This window comes from Rhincodon typus, chromosome 8, assembly GCF_021869965.1.
Source record: "Rhincodon typus isolate 14 chromosome 8, sRhiTyp1.1, whole genome shotgun sequence".
NCBI classification, from domain to species: Eukaryota; Metazoa; Chordata; class Chondrichthyes; order Orectolobiformes; family Rhincodontidae; genus Rhincodon; species Rhincodon typus.
In genome coordinates, this window is record NC_063339.1 from 23,475,826 (window position 1) to 23,495,188 (window position 19,363).

Consider the following 19,363-nt stretch of genomic DNA (forward strand, 5'->3'; position numbering starts at 1 on the left):
AGACCCTTCATCAGAAGGGTCTAGGCCCGAAACGTCAGCCTCTCTGCTCCTATGATGCTGCTGGGCCTGCTGTGTTCATCCAGCCCTGCACCTTGTTGTCTCTTGTTTTCAATTATCCTGTTTTGTTTGTGTGAAAATAACAACTAAATATTATGTAACTTTACTGAATGTAGAATTACTGGGGATTAAATTGGATAAATCCAGAAAAAAGGCATACAGGTTGTAGATAATCCACTTCTGTTTATTGCATTGCAGGTGACACATTTTGTGCTACCTGGTACTTTACATGATTATTCTGTGCAGCCAGTGTCATGCATGTTTTTTATTAGTTACATACATCAACAGTGGACCAAATTGTATGGGCATTGAAGGTGGAAGGTTAGACCTGCTGAAAGGAACATGTATTGCAACTTCAGTAAATGGTAAGAATCCTTTTGTCTATTGAATCTGTGTTGCAGAATATTGAAGAATGGCTGAGCATGCAAGACATCTAAGTATAAGCAACTTCCAAATACGTACATTGCATGAAGAACCAGAGAGAATAATCCAACAAGTTACCTTCATGATGCCCATAAATAGATTGCGTTTGGGTCCTTCTTTCCATTTAACATCATATTCATTTGGGCAGGATTAAGATGATTGGATTGGGAAGTTGGAAAATGGTAGCGGTGGCTTCTAATTGGTGTTGCACATGGTTTCGCATCCTCATCTCGTTACTCATGAGGCCAGTGCTACAGCCCTGGTATTAGGCATCCCCCAGGTGCAGGACAAATACAATGTACACACATCACATTGAGGTGCTCTTTCATAACACAGCTGAGTTCTTCAATGGAAAATTGTTCCATTCCATCAATATGTGAGTGTTCTATGATTATCAGCACCACCTTTTGGAAGTGTGCACTAGATACTCTGGGAGATGCCATGACGCCTGTATACTTGAAAACACTCATATTCAAAAGTCAGATGCCTTACAAGGATGGTTTCTATAAGACAAGGGCTATCCTCTGTAACTACAGCCAATAATGCCATTATGCAACTCCCAGTCTGAGGCCAAGCATAGATACAATACTGCCATTCTTTGACTACAGCTATAGTGGAGCAGACGACAGATCACCTGAAGATGAAGTTTCAATGCTTGGATTGTTCTTGGGGTGATGGTGGGGTTTGGCAGCGGTGTCTCTTGCAGTCCAGTCCAGATAGAATGTGCCAGATTATCCTAGCATGCTTTACTCTGCACAACCAGCACAGGCAAGGAGGGGATGTGATGGATGCTGAAGACCTTGGAGAGTGGCAGCAGGGCACCAGGAGAACGGTGAATACATTAAGCTGGAAGATTATCACCTTCAGTATGACAGAGTGATGCAGCTTTAGACCCAACAAGGCAGACAGGACTTGATTGACACCCATCTCCACTTGATATGAGATAACACGATGTAGCGCTGGATGAACACAGCAGGCCAAGCAGCATCAGAGGAGCAGGAAAGCTGACATTTCGGGTTGAGAGTTGGGTGAAGTGATCATAGAGTCATAGAGTTCTACAGTACATGTAAAAGCCCTTCAGTCCATCAATTGCACGCCTGTCAAAAATCATCACCTAACTATTCTAATCCCATTTCCTAGCACTTGGCCTATAGTCTTGTAAGGTTTGCCATTGCAAATGCACATATAAATACTTCTTAAATGTGATGAGTGTTTCTACCTCAACCACCCTTACAGGCAGTGAGTTCCAGATTCCCACCACCCTCTGGGTAAAAATGTTTTTCCAAATATCTCCTCTAAACCTTCTACCCCTTGCCCTAAATCTATGCCCCATGGTCATTGATCCCTCCAGCAAGGGGAAGGTCTCTTCTTGTCCAGCCTATCTACGGCCTCATAATTTTAATTTCAATCATGTCCCCTTTCAGTCTCCTCTGCTGTAAGGGATACAACCCTAGTTTATCCAATTTCTCTTCACAACTGAAACTCTCCAGCCTAGGCAACGTCCTGGTAAATCTCCTTTGCACCCTCTCACATCCCTCTTATGTAGATTCCAGAACTGCAAATGGTACTCAATCATTCATTGACTGTAAATTTGTTGTTGTTTGAAAGGCAAGAAGTCCCTGTTTGTTCCTAGAAGTAAAGGCTTGTTTTCCTCCTAGCTTTTACTTCATTAAAAGTGATTGTTTTAAATTGCTTGAAGGCTTTCCAATATTGTGATGCTCATGCAATGAGAAGATGCTATACTACGCCGGGCATTACAGAAAGAGTAGCCATCACTTAGACTTTTAACATGGCAATGCACTAAGGACAGGGAGCCTGTGTAGCTTTTCTGTTATAGCCACATTTACAATCATAGTTAATCGGACACATGATGGTGTAAATGTCAAAATATTTACAAATGTGAGATTCTTTTTGCTGTGAAGTTTCACTTGTGCTGTCTGTGTGCCCTCAGAAGGTATTCTTATTCATTTCTGTCCCATTATATTTTCCGTGAAGGGCTGTTTTTGGCTGACAGGGATTGACCTGGTGCACAGCTGGGTTTTAAATAGAGCGCCAGCAGCACAAATCGCAGAAGTTCCTGGTGGTGGCAAGCACTTCTGCTGGTGAGCACACGATAGCGTGAGCTTGGCACCATGGAGGTGTGGTGTATACATGTCGAGGCACACGGTGAAGAATTGCATGATTTAACTTACTGGAACTCAGAAACTTTCAATGAAACTCCGTGAAATTGACACTTTATGAACTTTTGGTAAAGTTTAGCCCAATGTTCTGAAATGACACTGGTCCATCCATATCTGAATGCTAAATTCATTTGTCTGATATTCTTCTGTTGTTTTGGCTGAGGTATTAATGCGCTTAATATGCCAAAGAATTGCAAGAAAGTTGTGACACAGTTGAGACTGTTAAATTTTAACAGACAGGAAATTTTCTTTCCCATTTATTTTCAGAATGTCCAGCCAAATTTTGTACTTGATTACTTATCCCAAAAGGGATGATTAAATGAGATGAGGAAAATTTCCCACAGCAGGTTTGATTTTGATTGTGTTGTTACATTTCATCTGGTTATGTATTTTGGGCTTTTTGGTTAAAACAAATATTGTTCTGATTATCAGTGGCCTGAAACCCGATGAACTCCCACAATTTCTCTCCCTGAGATGTTATTTAAACTATGTTTCATTTTCTGAGGCAATTACCATGTAGAAAGCAACAATGGAATCAAAATTCCCTATTATGCATTCCAAGATCTATCTGTTTGAGTTACAAAGGATTTACAAACATGTAATTTCACAGACAGGTTGAATGTATGCAGGCTTTGTCATATGTTTTAGTGTGTTGTATTGCATATATTCCATTCACAACTTTTACAAAATTGAATAGACTTTACTACAGATATTTCTTCTAGCAACACTCCCAGATTTTAATTTACAAACATTCAGTACTGTTGCACTTTCAGTTCAAAACCTATGTTAAGGGCTCTTATGCATTCTACCACGTTACTTATTTTATGCTGTCACAGCTGATTTGAAAATGATAAGAAAGCCCTGAACTCCCCGTGATTGTGTGGTAACTATGTGAAACATTTTTGCCCACCTCACTTAAGTGGTATAATGGTGGAACTGATTGCCAGCCCCTTAATGAAACTTACCAATTTTTATTTCCGTCTTAACAGAGAATGAGCTGACAGTTGTTGTACTTGAGGGGCAGTAACTCTGTCACTGCCATTCAAGTGATAATACATATAGCAAGAGAGTGGAATTCTAGTACATGTGCGCCGGGAAGCATCTGTTTTTTGATCCTCACACCATGCATTTTTTAAAAGAAACTGCTATGCAATTTTTAAATAAACCCAGGGCAATGTTCAGGTCATGGAGTCATAGAGCTGTACTGCATGGAGACAGACCCTTCGGTCCAACTCGTACATGCCGACCAGATATCCTAAATTAATCTGGTCCCATTTGCCAGCATTTTGCCCATATCCCTCTTAAATCATTCCTATTCATATAACCATATAGTTCTGATGAAATTGCATATTGCTCAATGTGTTTCTATAGGCTTTATCTTGTTTCAAATGTTTCTGAAGTAGCCTCAAATATGGGCATGTTATTGTTAGGGAAATCTGTTGGAGAAACATTCTGGATAGCAACTGGTTTGCAACAGTCTGTTTTAGCCTACAGTATTTCAAAGTGAAGTTTATTATTTGATATGGCATTTTTGAATGTGGATCATACATATAAAGTGTAGGAATGAGATGTGAAACAATATGCTTGTTAGGCAGTATCACACAACGCTTGATAGCATTTTCCTTAACTCAATGTCACAAAAATTGCCCTCAACAAAACACAATTAGAAAAAAATGCTACAATACAGATTATGGCTGATGATAGCAACAATGAATCAATAATGAGAAGGATGTACAATAATTTATATGTTATGTCAGGGGAAAAAAGAATCAGAGGCTGAATGGCTTCTTCTCATTTGTCTCTTCCTTGTGATTTTGGAAAGGTTCCAATTTATTTCTTCAGCAATTTCACTTATGTGATAAAGTTTGTAAAATCAATCTATTAGCATTTGGTTTCCTGATTCTGTCACGCAGCAGTAGCATTTTCCTTATCGCAGTTCGATGACCAAACACATCGCTTTTAGAAAAGATTATAGATTGCAAAAATCTCTGTGCAGTCTCTCAGATAGGGAAAATGCATGTGTGTGCTATACCCAGAGTAATTAAATATATGATAGACATTAAATTATTGTACCTCTGTAAGAAATTACTTTCACCTTTAGAAGCATCAGGTCACAAGATGCTGCTCCTTTAACCTGATATTAGTAATACATTTTCAGCAGAAACCTGTTGGAGAAATATTTTGGTCAATAATTGGTTTGCATCAGTCTGTTTCAGTCTACAACATTTTAAAGTAGTTTATTATTTGATGTAGCGTTTTTGAATGTGGATTATACATTTTAAGTATAGGAATGGAATGTGAAATAATAAAGTTATAAAAATTAAATTTAAAATTGCTTTTTAACTTTTATTGTAGAATCTTTGGTACGTTAAAGAAGCAGCTTTTTAATTTCTACCAGTTGACAATCAAATAAAGAATTATAATTTTATGACAGCCTTACACTTCTGCACAAGTATGTATACTTTTTGTACAGTGCTCCAAACCTATGCTCAGCAGTATTTCTGATTTCAGTTGTCAGTAAAATTAAAATTGTGCAATTATGCCCAAGAAATATCTGCAAAACTAAGATGCCCTGAAATCAAAATTAATGTTGCTTTGTGAACTGAACTTTCATGGTCCCTCAAAACCGAATTGGAGGTCATGGGTGGGGGCTGTCTGAAAAAATGGGCATTGAGTGGCATATGAATTTCAAGTCCAGTGCTGGTAATTATGAGCAGAGGGCTGAGGTGGGGTGCAGAACAGGAATCACACTCTCCTTCCAATTCAAGTGAATTAAATTTGTTACAATCTTGTTTACAACGTGTGGAAAGGCAAGAGGGGACTATTTAAAGGGACAGGTGGGCTTTCAGAGTTGCCATTGCTTAGCAGCTAAGAGGAGGCAGGTAAACATTGAATTCCCAATCAAGCTTGCACATGTATCATCTTAATCCCATAGGAGGGTCAGCAGAGTAAAGGGCACTTGGTAAAGAGGTGCCATTTGCTTGCATGGATGACAGCCTGAGTGGGCAAGAGATTTTGGGTGCAGATGGAATGCTGCTGGCAGAAGAGCAAGGCCACGTATGAAAGCTTCAGCTGTATAGGGCACTGGTGAGGCCATACTGGAGTACTGCATGCAGCTTTGGTCTTCTTAGAAAGGAGAGAAAGGATGTACTGGCACTGGAGGGGGTGCAGAGGAGATTAACTAGGTTGGTTCTGGAGTTGAGAGGGTTGGCTGCTGAGGGGAGACTGAGTAGACTGGGATTATATTCATTGGAATTTAGAAGAATGAGGCAGGATCTTATAGAAACATATAAAATTATGAAAGGAATGGATAAGATAGAAGCAAGGAAGATGTGTCCACTGGTGGGTGAAACTAGAACAAGAGGGCATAGCCTCAAAATTAAGGGGGGCAGATTTAGGACTGAATTGGGGAGGAACTTCTTCACCAAAGGGTTGTGAATTTTTGGAATTCCCTTCCCCATGAAGTAGTTGAGGCTTCCTGAGTGAATGTTTTTAAAGCTAAATAGATAATTTTTTGATCAGTGAAGGATTTAGGAGTCATGGTGAGCGGATGGGTAAGTGGAGCTGAGGCGACGAAAAGATCAGCCATGATCTTATTGAGTAGCAAAGCAGGCTCAAAAAGCCACATGGCCTACTCCTGCTCCTGGTTCTTATGTTCTTCTGAACTTTCAACCAAAGTCAAAAATCCAAGTTCAAACAAAACCAATGCAAGTTTTTTTTATTCATTTGTGGGATGTGGGCGTCACTGGCTGGCCAGCATTTCTTGCCCATCCCTAGTTACCCTTGGGAAGATGGTGGTGAGCTGCCTCCTTGAACCGCTGCAGTCCTCCTGCTGTGGGTTGACACACAATGCTATTAGGGAGAGAATTTGAGGATTTTGACCCAACGACAGTGAAGGAACGGCGATATATTTCCAAGTCAGGATGGTGAGTGACTTGGAGGGGAACTTGGAGGTGGTGGTGTTCCCATATGTCTGCTGCCCTTGTCCTTCTAGATGGAAGTGGTTGTGGGTTTGGAAGATACTGTCTGAGGATCTTTGGTGAATTTCTGCAGTGCATCTTGTAGATAGTAACAGCAGTGTGTACTGAGTGTTGGTGGTAGAGGGAGTGAATGCTTGTGGACGTAGTGCCAATCAAGCGGGCTGCTTTGTCCTGGATGGTGTCAAGCTTCTTGAGCATTGTTGGGGCAGCACTCATCTAGGCAAGTGGGGAGTGTTCCATCACACTCCTGACTTGTTCCTTGTAGATGGTGGACAGGCTTTGAGGAGTCAGGATGTGAGTTACTCACCACCGTATTCCCAGCTTCTGGCCTGCTCTTGTAGCCACTCTATTAATGTGGTGAGTCTAGTTGAGTTTCTGGTTAATAAAAAGTTAATGAAAACCGAAAGAAAGCGGATGCTGTAAATCAGAGACAAAAATAGAAATTGCTGGAAAAGCTCAGCAGGTTTGGCAGCATCTGTGGCGAGAAATCAGAGTTAACGTTTCAGGTTGAGTGACCCTTCCTCCGAACTGATAGTAGCTAGGAAAATATCGGTTTACATGCGGAAGATAGGGTTGGGGCAGAGGGTAAGGAGTAAACGATAGGTGGGGATGGAGCCCAAGGGAGAAGAGCAGTTGGATATACAAAGGAGTGGATAATGATCTTGCTAAGAGGATGAATTAGCTATTAATGGGGACTGTTAATGGCTAACAATGGGTGGTGTGTAATAGTAGACAATGTGATAACAAGGCCTGGTTTGTGGGCATTGGGATGAGGACATGGGAGAGCTCAAAACCAAAGAACTCGATATTGAGTCCAGAGGGCTGCAAGGTCCCCAAGTTGAAAATGAGGCACTGTTCTTCCAGCTCGTGCTGAGCTTCACTAGAGCACTGCAGCAGCTTGAGTCAGAGAAGTTGGCCAGGAAACAGGGTGGTGTGTTGAAGTGGCAGACAACTGAAAGTTCAGGATCTGTTTTGCAGACAGAATGCAAGTGTTCTGCAAAGCAGTCACCCAGTCTATGCTTCATTTTTCCAATGCAGAGGAGAGACCACACTGTGAGCAGCAAATGCTAGATTGTGTGAAGTGCAGGTAAAACTCTGCTTCACCTACAAGTTAAAATGTGCTAATTTGTTTCATTGCTCTACTAAACAAAAGTGCCTTTAAAATTGTGATAAAATGGCAGCAATAACATATAAGCTACAATGACCAGTCTTTGGTCTTCTTCGGATATTGTATAATTCCACATTTTCAATACTAAAAGAGATACTGTTGTTACTGTTTCCCAATATTTGTGCGGAACAAACTTTGCTGCATGACTTTAAATTCTTAATATACAAAGATAACTCTTTTCTTTCTTTTCCATGTAGCTGTAAAACCGACAGATTATCCTCCATTAAAACCCTGGTGGACGGACATCGTCATTTTAATTGCAGTGAGTTGCGCCATTCTTGCTTTCCTGGTGATAGCTGTCATTATCTGCTACAAAGCAATAAAAAGGTAAGCCTATTCTTTTCATGTTCTGTGGATAATTTGCCTTCTATGAATGTTCTGTTGGTATAATTTGGGTACTTCCTTTTGTGACTATTTCCTTTGTTGTTTCAACAGTTTGCAAAAAACCAAACCAAAATATAACCTTCATGAATTATAATAAAACTTATCGTTACCCCCGCTATATCTTCAGTGTGGATTTTGCAGTTGTTGTAATAGTCATGACATAATAGTGATTACTATGAAGTGTCAAGGAGAACATATGACATAAGGTATTTTGTGGGTAAAATTTTTAAAATGTTCTGTATTCTTACTTCGTAAACTCGAGGTGGAATTTTCCCCTCCCTGGTGCAGAAGGAGCAATGGTGGGAAAGGTGGGAAAATGTGATGCGAATGAAGAAATCATGATGTTTGACATGGAGAAAATTTTTCCCAATTTTCACCTCAAGTAAATTCAGAATCTCACCACTGAGTGACAACTACCTTGGCTCCAAGTGTTTGCATCTCACTAAAGCCCCAGCTTGCCTAATTGATCCTCTCCTCCACTGAGAAATTAGACAGCACAAGTTCTTAACAGATAAGCCAGAGCACACACTGGTGCTGCAGCTTGCTGAATGCTAACTACCAGAAATGTTGACTGCTCTTTTCCTCTAGATGCTGCCTGGCCTGCTATGTTCTTCCAGCCTCCTGTTTGTCTACCACCATGCAACTGGTTCTTCAGAATGCCATCCCTACATGCTCCACAGCCACAATCCTCATGAATCACTCATCAACAGAAGTCAACATCGCCAAACCACATCACCATGCCTGCTCTCAGATCAACTTGCACATCACTTCAGCACTTCAACACTTTAGTTTGGAGGTCAGGGACACATGTAACTTACATGTTTTTGCCAGGTTCCACTATGTTTAGGGCACACGCACACATCTCATGTATCTTCACACAATGTGTCTTTGGCCCTTCTCTTGTCACTTTAGAGCTCACTCACTTTACTATTTACCTGGAGGCAACTATCCTGTGCGTACTTTACAGTGCTTTCTTCTGAGTATTACATAGTATATATTAAATGGTAAGAGGTTGGAAAATGCACAAAAGGACCTCGGTGTCCTGGTCAATAAGTTCTCGAAGACTAATACATAATGCAGCAAGCTATTAGAAAGGTTAATGGAATGTTAGTCTTTATTACAGGGAGGTTTGAGTACTGGAGTAGTGAAGTCTTGCTTCAAATGTATAAGATCTTGTTTAGACTACAATTGGAGTACAGTTTTTGTCTCCTTGTCTCAGGAAAGATACTATTGCCATAGAGGAAGTGCAGTAAAGTTTCACTAGACTTGTTCCCAGATAATGGGACTGTCCTATGAAGAGGGATTGGGCAAACTGGGTCTTTGTTCTCTAGAGTTCTCTAGAAATCTCCAAAATACTTAAAAGGATAGGAGGATAGATGCAGGTAAGATGTTTCCCCTGGTTTGGGAATCTAAAAGTAGGAGGCATAGTTCAAAAACAAGGTGTTGCCAGTTAAGTTGGAGATGAGGAGAAATTATTTTATTGGGAGGGTCGTGAACCTTCGTAATTCTGTGTTCCTTAGTCTTCCTTCATTTAAATAATATTCACCTCCTCTATCCTTCCTGCCAACGTGCATAACCTCAAAGTTTCCCAAATTATGTTCCATCTCCTAAGATTTTGCCCACTTGCTTAACTTGTCCAAAGTCCTTTGCAGACTCTTTGCGTCATCTGCACCACTTGCTTTCCCACATATTTGTACATCATCCACAAACGTGGCTATAGCACATTCACTTTCCTCATCCAAGTCATTAACATATATTGTAAATAATTGTGGCCTCAGCACTCCATGTTGCCATCCTGAAAAAGCACCCCCTCATCCCAACTCTTTGCCTTTCGTCAGTTAGCCAGTCCTCTATTCATGCTAATATGCTGCCTCCAACAACATGCGCTCTGATTAAGTAGCCTAATGGATGATACCTCATCTACAATCTTCTGAAAATCCAAATGTGTTACATCCATTGCTTCCCGATGATCTATCCAGCTTGTTACCTCCTCAAAGAATTCTAGTATATTTGTCAGGCATGATTTTGCCTTCATGAAGTCATGCTGACCATCCTTGATCATATTATGTATTTCTAAATGCTCTGCTATTAAATCCTTAGTAATAGACTCGAATACTTTCCCACTAGCAGACATTAACAGGCCTTTCTTTTCCCCCTTTTCAAAATATAGGTGTTACATTGGCAGTTTTCCATTTCCCTGGGATTTTTTTCTAGAATCTAAGGATTCCTGGAAAATTACTACCAGTGCATCTACTTTCTAGAAGTATTCTAATATCCTAGAATTCATCCCATTAGATCTTTAGCCCCATCACCTTCTTGTAGCAATTTATCTCGAGTGATAGTTATTATATTTATTTCCTTTCCCTCAGCATGAGTCCTTTTTGGCTTTTTTGTAGTGGCTTCCGGGACTATTTTAGAAGGCAGCTGAGAGTCAACCACGTCTCTGTGGGTATGGAGTCACATAAAGGCCTCATCATGCAAGGATGGCAAATTTGTTTCCCTCAAAGACATTAGTGAACTTGACAGAGTTTTAGGGCAATTGACGAAAGTGTAAGGGCATTTTTACATCGACACAAAACCAGTAAATAGCAGGGAATGGTTGGCTTGTTCTCCCCGCTTCCCCAGCCAGTAAGTACTGCAGATGAACCAAACAAATTCCTAGTGGAACTTCCACCCTCACTAGGAGGATGTCCTGCCCTCTGGAGCTACCAGATAATTAGGTTCCATGCCGATGTAGTTGCCTTTACTTAAGTTTAAAATACTGATCTTAGACAGTGTACTGATTTTTCCAAATTGACTGCACGGTTCATGAAGGCAGCTCACCACCACCTTCACGAGCAGAACTAGAGATGGGTAATACGTGCTGGCTCAGCCAATACTTCCCACATCCCATGACAGAATAAAAAAGTGTAAAATTCAATCATACCATGGTTGCTGCTACCTAGGGATGCCTTTACTCTGAGGCCATTAGTTAATCCTGTCACGTTACAAAATACCAAGTCTAATATAGCTTGCTGTCTGATCAATTTCAGCATACTTTAAACGCCTCATCCAGGCTATGACTGCCAATCTTTTTTTCCAGTTTATATGTAGATAATGTCACGGTGGCTCAGTGGTTAGCACTGCTGCCTCACAGCGCCAGGGACCCAGGTTTGATTCCAGCCTCAGGCGACTGTCTGTGTGGAGTTTGCACATTCTCCCTGTGTCTGTGCGGGTTTCCTCTGTGGGCATTGGTTTCCTCCCACAGTCTAAAGTTGTGCAGGCTAGATGGATTGGCTGTGCTAAATTGCCCATAGTGTTTAGAATAGGGTTGGGTCTGGGTGGGATGCTCTTCTGAGACTCGGTGTTGACTCAATGGGCTGAATGGCCTGCTTCCACACGGTAAGGATTCTATGATTATTGAGGTCCCTTTATCTCAGGCAGCCAATATTTTTTCTTGTGGACTCAGTCTAATATTGTGGATACTATTAGAGGACCTGTAGACTACCCGTACTAGTGACCTCTTTCCCTTAATGTTCTTCATCTCCACTAAAACAGAGCCTACATTCTGATCTCCTGAATTAAGTTCATCACTAATAATTACAAATACTAAACTTGGTATGGGAGGTATGAACAGTAATGGGTGTGGCTGGAAGCGTATAGGTTGGCATTGTACGGGGATCATGGTTTTGGGTGAATGGACATAAGACGGCCATGAGGCATGATTGGCTGTATAGGTAGATGAAGGGCATTATATCACATTAGGCATGGTAAGACATTGTAAGTGTCTGAGGGGATGTGAGAGCTAAGGACTGGAGGACTGTTTCCTTGGTTTCTTGTTTTTAAACACAGCCGTGACAAAGTCCCACAGCAATGAGATGGGCCCTTCAAACAGTTTGCTTTCACAAACCACAGCACCTGTGGGTGCCTCCAAATTCTATTCAGCTGCAGTGAGTCCCACTCCCATTAATACCTGCCCCCACCAGAATGAAAGTCCTGTTGCCCAGGACACTTTCTCACAATTCAGACAGAATTCTCCTGACTCTGTGATCACGACTTGGGAGTGAGAACTCAATCCTAATTCCTGAATTTTTAACAGAAGCTATGATGGATCAGTAATAATTCAGTCTACTGTATTCCATTACAGAATGGAAAATAGTAGAGTGATTGATGGTTTTAAATTTCTAATGGCATGGCACAAGGGGTTATTGATTAGTAGTTAAGTTCCACCAATTCTACAGTAAGCCTGTTATTTTGACATCAAATGAGAGATTGAGTTTGTGTATGTGTCACTTTCCAAGTGGCATTAATGTCAGTTTTGTCATTTATTTTACTCAGCAGTGAAGTGTAGCCGACGTGCGCACCATAGCAGTTATCTACCTAAATATCACGTTCAGTTTGGACTATGTTATTTTTGCTCTTTCCATTTAATTGAAATCATTTAGTTCTGTTAATGGTGCAATAATTGACTTTAGTAACCTTGACAGGAAGTTGATAGACTGTTTCAATTGAAATAAAAGGTTTCTGTAACCAATGACCAATCTAATGCCTGTTTTATTCCTAAACATCTAACACTAAATGTTATAAAAGCAAAGTACAGCGGAGGTTAGAGATTGGAAAGAAAAGTAGGAAGTGCTGGAGAAACTCAGCAGCTGCTGTAGAGGAAGAAACAGAGTTAATGCTTTGAAACTAACATGACTTCTGAACTGAAGGCGGCTGGAAAATTATAATTTTTATGCTTTTCACAAAGGGGAAGGAAGAGCAAGTGGAACAGATGATAAGGATGCACAGAGGAAAAGCCAAAAAGTGTGCTCATGGTAGCAGAGGGAGATATAGATGCAGAATAAGTGTTATGGGAGGTGTGAATAGTAGAAAGTATGTCAGCTCTGCTGAGACCAAACCATTGTGAACAAGACTGTGCATGGTGTCATGAGTCTTAGTAAAATGGAGGACCTTGCTCATGATCTGAAGTTTTTGAACTCACTGTTAGGTTCCTGAAGTCTGCAAAGTGCCGAAGTGGAGAATGAGGTCATGTTCCTCCAGCTTGCATTGGACTTTGCTGGAACACTGCAACAGGCTCAACACAGAAGTTCTGACATGAGAACAAGATGAAAACCCAAAGAACTGCGGATGTTATAAATGAAATGAAAACAGAAATTGCTGGAAAAGCCCAGCAAGTCTGGCAGCATCTGTTGAGAGAAATCAGTTTCAGATCAAGTGACCCTTCCTCAGAACTTCACTAGTCTATCAGCCCCCTGACAGTAGCTGTTCTGTAGAAACTCGCACAAATCATGAAATAATGACAGCGAGAAAGGAACTGTACTAATCTTAATGTGATGTTACGCACTTTGGTAAGAAGAGTAGAAGAGCTGAAAATTATTTAAATAGACAGCGACTGCAGAAAGCTGCAGCACAGAGGGATTTGGGGACCCTTATGCATATGTAACAAAAAGCTACAATCCAAGTTCAGCAGGTAATAGGGAAGGCAAATGGACTGTTGGCTTTATTTCAAAGGGAATAGAGTATAAAAATAGGGAAGCCCTGCTAAAAATATACAAGGCACTAGTCAGATCATACCTGGAGAACTGTAAACAGTTTTCATCCCTTAACCAAGAAAAGATATGCTACAACTGTAGGCAATCCAGAGAAGTTTGCTGTTATCTTGTGCATGGAGAGATTTTCTTATGAGGAGAAGTTGAGCAGGCTGGGCTCATATTCATTGGAGTCTAGAAGAATGAGAGGGGACCTTATTGAAACAAATAGGTCCTGCAGGATATTGACAGGGTAGATGCAGAGAGATTGGCTCCCTTTGTGGGAGAGTAGCTTCAGAATGCAGAGAAATAGCCAAACAGGCAATTCAAAGGTTCTGTGACCAATCTCACACAGAAAAAAAAGCATGTTGGTTAAAATATACTATCATCAAAATAAGTCACTGTCCACTTTTGACCCGACAGTTGTGATCTAAGGTGGCCCAGACTGGGTAAGTTCAGAGATTCACAAATTGAAAATTCCATTCTGACCCTCCACAAATTGTCTAAGATTAATGAGTAAAAACAGAAAATGATGGAAATGCACAATTGATATTTTAGGCCATGATCTTTCATCAGAACAGTGTCAGGCCTCAACTTGAAACGTCAATGTTGCTTCCCTCCATTCAGATGTTGCCAGACCTGCTGTATATTTCCTGAATTTTTTTGTTATTGTTGCAGCTTTGTATCATCTGCAAGCATTGCACTTTTAGAGATTTCAAAAAGTGCCCACACTGTTGCTGGAAATGCTTAGATATCACAAACATTGGCAGAGGAAAGCTTGCTATAAGCTGATTAAAGCTGTGGTACCAATTTGGTATCACAAAGGTCCAATTAACAGGATTAATACATAGTAGCAAGGTTTCAATATCCAGCACTCGGTAAAATAGCTATAAATACATGCAAAGTCACCCTGCGTACTTCAGAGGATAAACTGTAAGAAACAACAGTTGTCTCTTTTATAAAGATACTTATGCCATAAAGGTAGTTTAGAGCTGCTGTGAATCTCCACCAGCTGGGATTTTATAGTAAATTGAATCCATTAGGTTAAAGCACAACAGAAACATTATACTTTGCTTGTTTCTAGAGTGTGACAATTACCATGTTAGTTTGCATAGTTGACAAAACATGCATTTTCTATCAGGAACAAAAACAAAGTTGCTGAAAAGCCCAGCAGGTCCGGCAGCATCTGTGAAGGAAAAAACAGAGTTAACGTTTCGGGTCCGGTGACCCTTCCTCAACTGATGGTGGCTGGGAAAATGTCAGTTTATATGCAGAAAATAAGAGGTGGGTGGGTTAGGGAGTAAACAATAGGACAGACCCCAAAGAGAGAGAAAGACAGTTGGACAGACAAAGGAGTTGATAATGATCAGGTTGCAAGGGTGAATAGTTGTTAATGGGGACTGTTAGTGACTAACAACAGAGGGTGTGTACAAGGCCTGGTGTGTGGGGTAGGGGACTGGGACATGGGAGAGCTTAGGCCCTAAAATTATTGAACTCAATATTGAGTCCGGAGGGCTGTCGGGTTCCCATGCAGAAAATGAGGTGTACCTTCCAGCTTTGCTGGAACACTGCAGCAAGCCAGAGAAGGAGATGTTGGCCAGGGAGCAGGGTGGTGCATTGAAATGGCAGGCAATAGGTAGTTCAGAGTCTTTTTTGCGAGCAGAACATAGATGTTCTGCGAAGCGGTCGCCAAGTCTACGCTTCGTTTCCCCAATGTAGAGGACACCACATTGTGAGCAGTGAATGCAGTAGACTAGATTCGGCGAAATGCAGGTGAAGTGTTGCTTCACCTGGAAGGTATGTTTGGGCCCTTGGATACCGGGGAGGGAGGAGGTAAATGGACAGATGTTGCACCTTCACTGGTTACAGGGGAAGGTGCCATAGGGCTGTGGGGGGGTGTTGGGGGTGAAGGAAGTGTGGACCAGGGTGTCCTGGAGGGAACAGTCCCTGCGGAAGGCAGACAAGGGAAGGGAGGGGAATATATGTCTGGAGGTGGCGAAAATGACGTCTGATGATCTTCTGAATGTGGATGCTGGTGGCATGGTAGGTGAGGATAAGGGGAACCCTATCGCTGTTGCGGGATGGAAGAGAAAGGGTGAGGGCGGAAGTGCGGGAGATGGGTTGGACCTGATTGAGGGGCCTGTTGACAATGGAGTTGGGGAATCCTCGGTTGAGAAAGAAGTGGACATTTCGGAGGCTCCCTTGTCAAAGTTGGCCTCATCTGAACAAATTCGATGGAGACAGAGGATCTGAGAAAATGGGATGGAGTCTTTACAGGAAGCAGGGTGTGAGGCTGTATAGTCCAGATAGCTGTGGGAGTCAGTGGGTTTGTAGTGGATATTAGTGGCTAGTCTATCCCCAGAAATGGAAACAGAAATGTCGAGGAAGGGAAGAGAGGAGTCAGTGATAGACCAGGTGAAAGTGAGGACAGGGTGGAAATTGAAGGCGAGATTGATGAAGTTTTCCAATTCCAGACGAGAGAGGGAAGCAGTACCGATGATATCATCAATGTATCTGAGAAAGAGTCGTGGGTAGGGGCCGGAATAGGACTGGAACGAGGAATTTTCTATCATTTCTATCATTCATTCATTCGTGAGTTCTTGACCTTGAACACAGCAGAGTCTTTTGCTAAGGGTCAACCATATTGGAGTCACATGTTGGCCAGACTGGATAAGGATGGCAGATATCTTTCTCTAAAGGACAGGAGTGAACCAAATGAGAATTTTACACCCAGCCAGTCACTTTGTGCTAAGCATTACCAATACAAACATAATTGTTCCAGAGTTTATTACTTGAATTTTAATTCCTTGTCTATGATGGGATTTGTACTCCTGACTATGGATCACTTGTCGAATAACATGACCATTATGTTATCCCAAGCCATGATTTCAAGGTGAAAGGGGGGAAGTTTAAAAGAGATGTGCGAGGCAGGTTTTTCACCCAAAGGGTGGTGAGTGCCTGGAATGTGTTGCCAGAGGAGGTGGTGGAAGCAGATATAATAGCAGCATTTAAGAAGCATTTGGATGAATACATCAATAGGAAGGGAATAGAGGGATACAGATCCTGTAAGTGAAGATAATTTTAGCATGGAAGGGCAAAATGTGTCAGCGCAGGCTTGGAGAGCTGAAAGGCCAGTTCCTGTGCTGTATTGTTCTTTGTTCTAAAATAACTGGTGTTTAACCACCTTAAACATTCACTTCTTCCACCACCAGTGCAGAGTGTCTGCAGTAACTGTCCAATGCTCTTTTGACATTACCTACCAAATCAGAAGCTGTACGATCTAGAAAGACAATGCAGTGGTGAAATGGGGATTGCACCACTTGAAAGTCTCCTTTCAACTTAAACACAATTATAACTTAGAAATATATCCCAGTCCTTCAGCCTTTAGAACTGTACAGCACAGGAATGGGCCCTTCAGCCCACGATATTGTGTCAAACATGATGCCAAATTAAACTAATCCCTTCTGCCTGTACTCGGTTCATATCCCTCCATTCCTTATGTATTCATGTGCTTATCTAAAAGTCTCTTAAATGTCCCTATCATATCTGCCTCCACCACCACCCCTGGCAGCGCATTCCAGACTCCTACCCTCTCTACGTTAAAGTTTGCTCCTCACATCTCTTTTGAACTTTCCCCCTCTCACCTTAAATGCATGCACCCTAGTTTTAGACATTTCAATTCTGGGAAAAAGATTCTGACTATCAACTTTAACTACGCATCTCATAATTTTATAGACTTCTGTCAAGTTTCCCCTCAGCCTCTGCCGCTCCAGAGGAAACAACCCGAGTTTTTCTAGCCTTTCCTTATAGTTTGTACTCTCTTATCCAGGCAGCATCCCGATAAACCTCTTCTGCACCCTCTCCAAAGCCCCCATATCCTTCCTGTAATGTGGTGATTAGAATTGAACGCAGTACTCTAAGTGTGGCCTAACCAAAGTCTTAAAGAGCTGCAACATGACATCCTGACCCTTGTACTCAATTCCCTGACCAATAAAGGCAAGCATGTCATATGCTTTCTTTACCACCTTTTCTACTTGTGTGGCTACTTTCAGGGAGCTATGGACTTGAACCCCAAGATCCTTCTGTGCCTCAATTGTGTTCAGGGTCCTGTCATTAACTGTATACTTTTCCTTAACGTTTGATCTCCCAAAGTGCAGCACCTCATACTTACATGGGTTAAACTTCATCTGCCATTTTTCTGCCCTTATTTGCACTGATCTATATTCCGCTGTATCCTTTGTCAATCTTCTGCACTATCCACAACTCCACCGATTTTTGTATTTTCTGCAGACTTACTAACCGACCCATCTACATTTTCATCCAAGTCATTTATATATACCATAACCGGCAGAGGTCCCAGTATGGATCCCTGCAGATCAAGACTAGTCATGGACCTCCAACCTGATAAACAACCTTCCACCAATACCCTCTGCCTTCTATGGGCAAGCCAATTCTGAATCCACGTGGCCAAGTCACCCTGGATCCCATGCATCTTAATCTTCTGGATGACCCTACCATGAGGGACCTTTTCGCAAACTTTACTAGAATCCATGTAGACAACATCCACTGCTCTACCCTCATCGATCACCTTTGTCACCTACTCAAAAAATTCAACCAAGTTAGAATGACATGACCTGCCCTGAACAAAGTCACACTGACTGTCCCTAATTAGGCCATGCTTTTCCAAATGCATGTAAATCCTATCCCTAAGAATTCTCTCCAATGGCTTCCCAACCACCGATGTGATACTATAGTTTCCTGGATTATCCCTGTGTCCCTTCTTGAATAGCAGAACAACATTAGCTTCTCACCAGTCCCCAGGATCTCTCTAGTGGCTAGTGAGGATACAAAGATCTTGGCCAAGGTCCCAGCAATCTCCTCTTGCCTCTCTCAATAACGTGGGGTAAATACCATCAGGCCCTGGGGACATATCCACGTTAATGCTCTTGAAGAGATCCAATACGGCTTCTTTCTTCATCTCAAAATAACGTAGCATAATAGCATGGTCCACACAAATCTCACTATCCTCCATATCCTCCTTCTGAGTGAATGCTAACGCAAAGTACTCATTTAGAATCTCATCCATGTCCTCTGCCTCCAAGCACAAGTTCCTTCCCTTATCCTTGAGTGGTCCTACATTCTCCCTAGTTGTCCTCTTGTTTTTAATGTATGTATAGAATTACCCATTTCTGAGGTAAAATCCTGGAAGTTTCAACCCACGAGTTTGATGAGAGTATCTTCATAACACTGACTGGTGCTGTTCATAAAAGCCTCTCACCACCACCTTCTCAAAGGGAATTAGTTCAGAGCAATACATTCTGGACTTGCCAGAAATGCGCACATCCCATGAATGATTTTTTTTTTTAAAAAATGTGCCTCAATAATTTGTGGTCACAGTATAATCACTGCAGGATTTGTGAATTGTTTTGAATTACATATCTCATTTTTTATTTCATCACAGAGTAGATTTAAGCAAAATTCTTTGTTACTTGAAGACTCTAAGTTGCTTCAATCATTATTTAAGCGCCAGACCGATAATTTAATGATTCTTATTGTTAAAAATCAAATTTATTCCTTTAATCAAGTTCAAACAATAATTTAATCTTAAGTGGAGTAAAATATAAAGTTGGATACCATTTTCCTTGATATAACAAGGTGTAG

General features: G+C 41.4%; 1 protein-coding gene across 4 annotated transcripts in view; it reads left to right on the top strand.

Annotated features, from left to right (window-relative positions):
- Positions 1 to 19,363, top strand: part of prima1 (proline rich membrane anchor 1) — a 150,203-nt gene that overhangs the window by 48,175 nt on the left and 82,665 nt on the right. For all 4 annotated transcript variants that reach the window (XM_048599755.1, XM_048599754.1, XM_048599753.1 and 1 more), the window contains exon 3: positions 8,006 to 8,135. In XM_048599755.1, the coding sequence (XP_048455712.1) occupies positions 8,006 to 8,135 (130 nt within the window). The remainder of the gene's footprint in view (positions 1 to 8,005; positions 8,136 to 19,363) is intronic.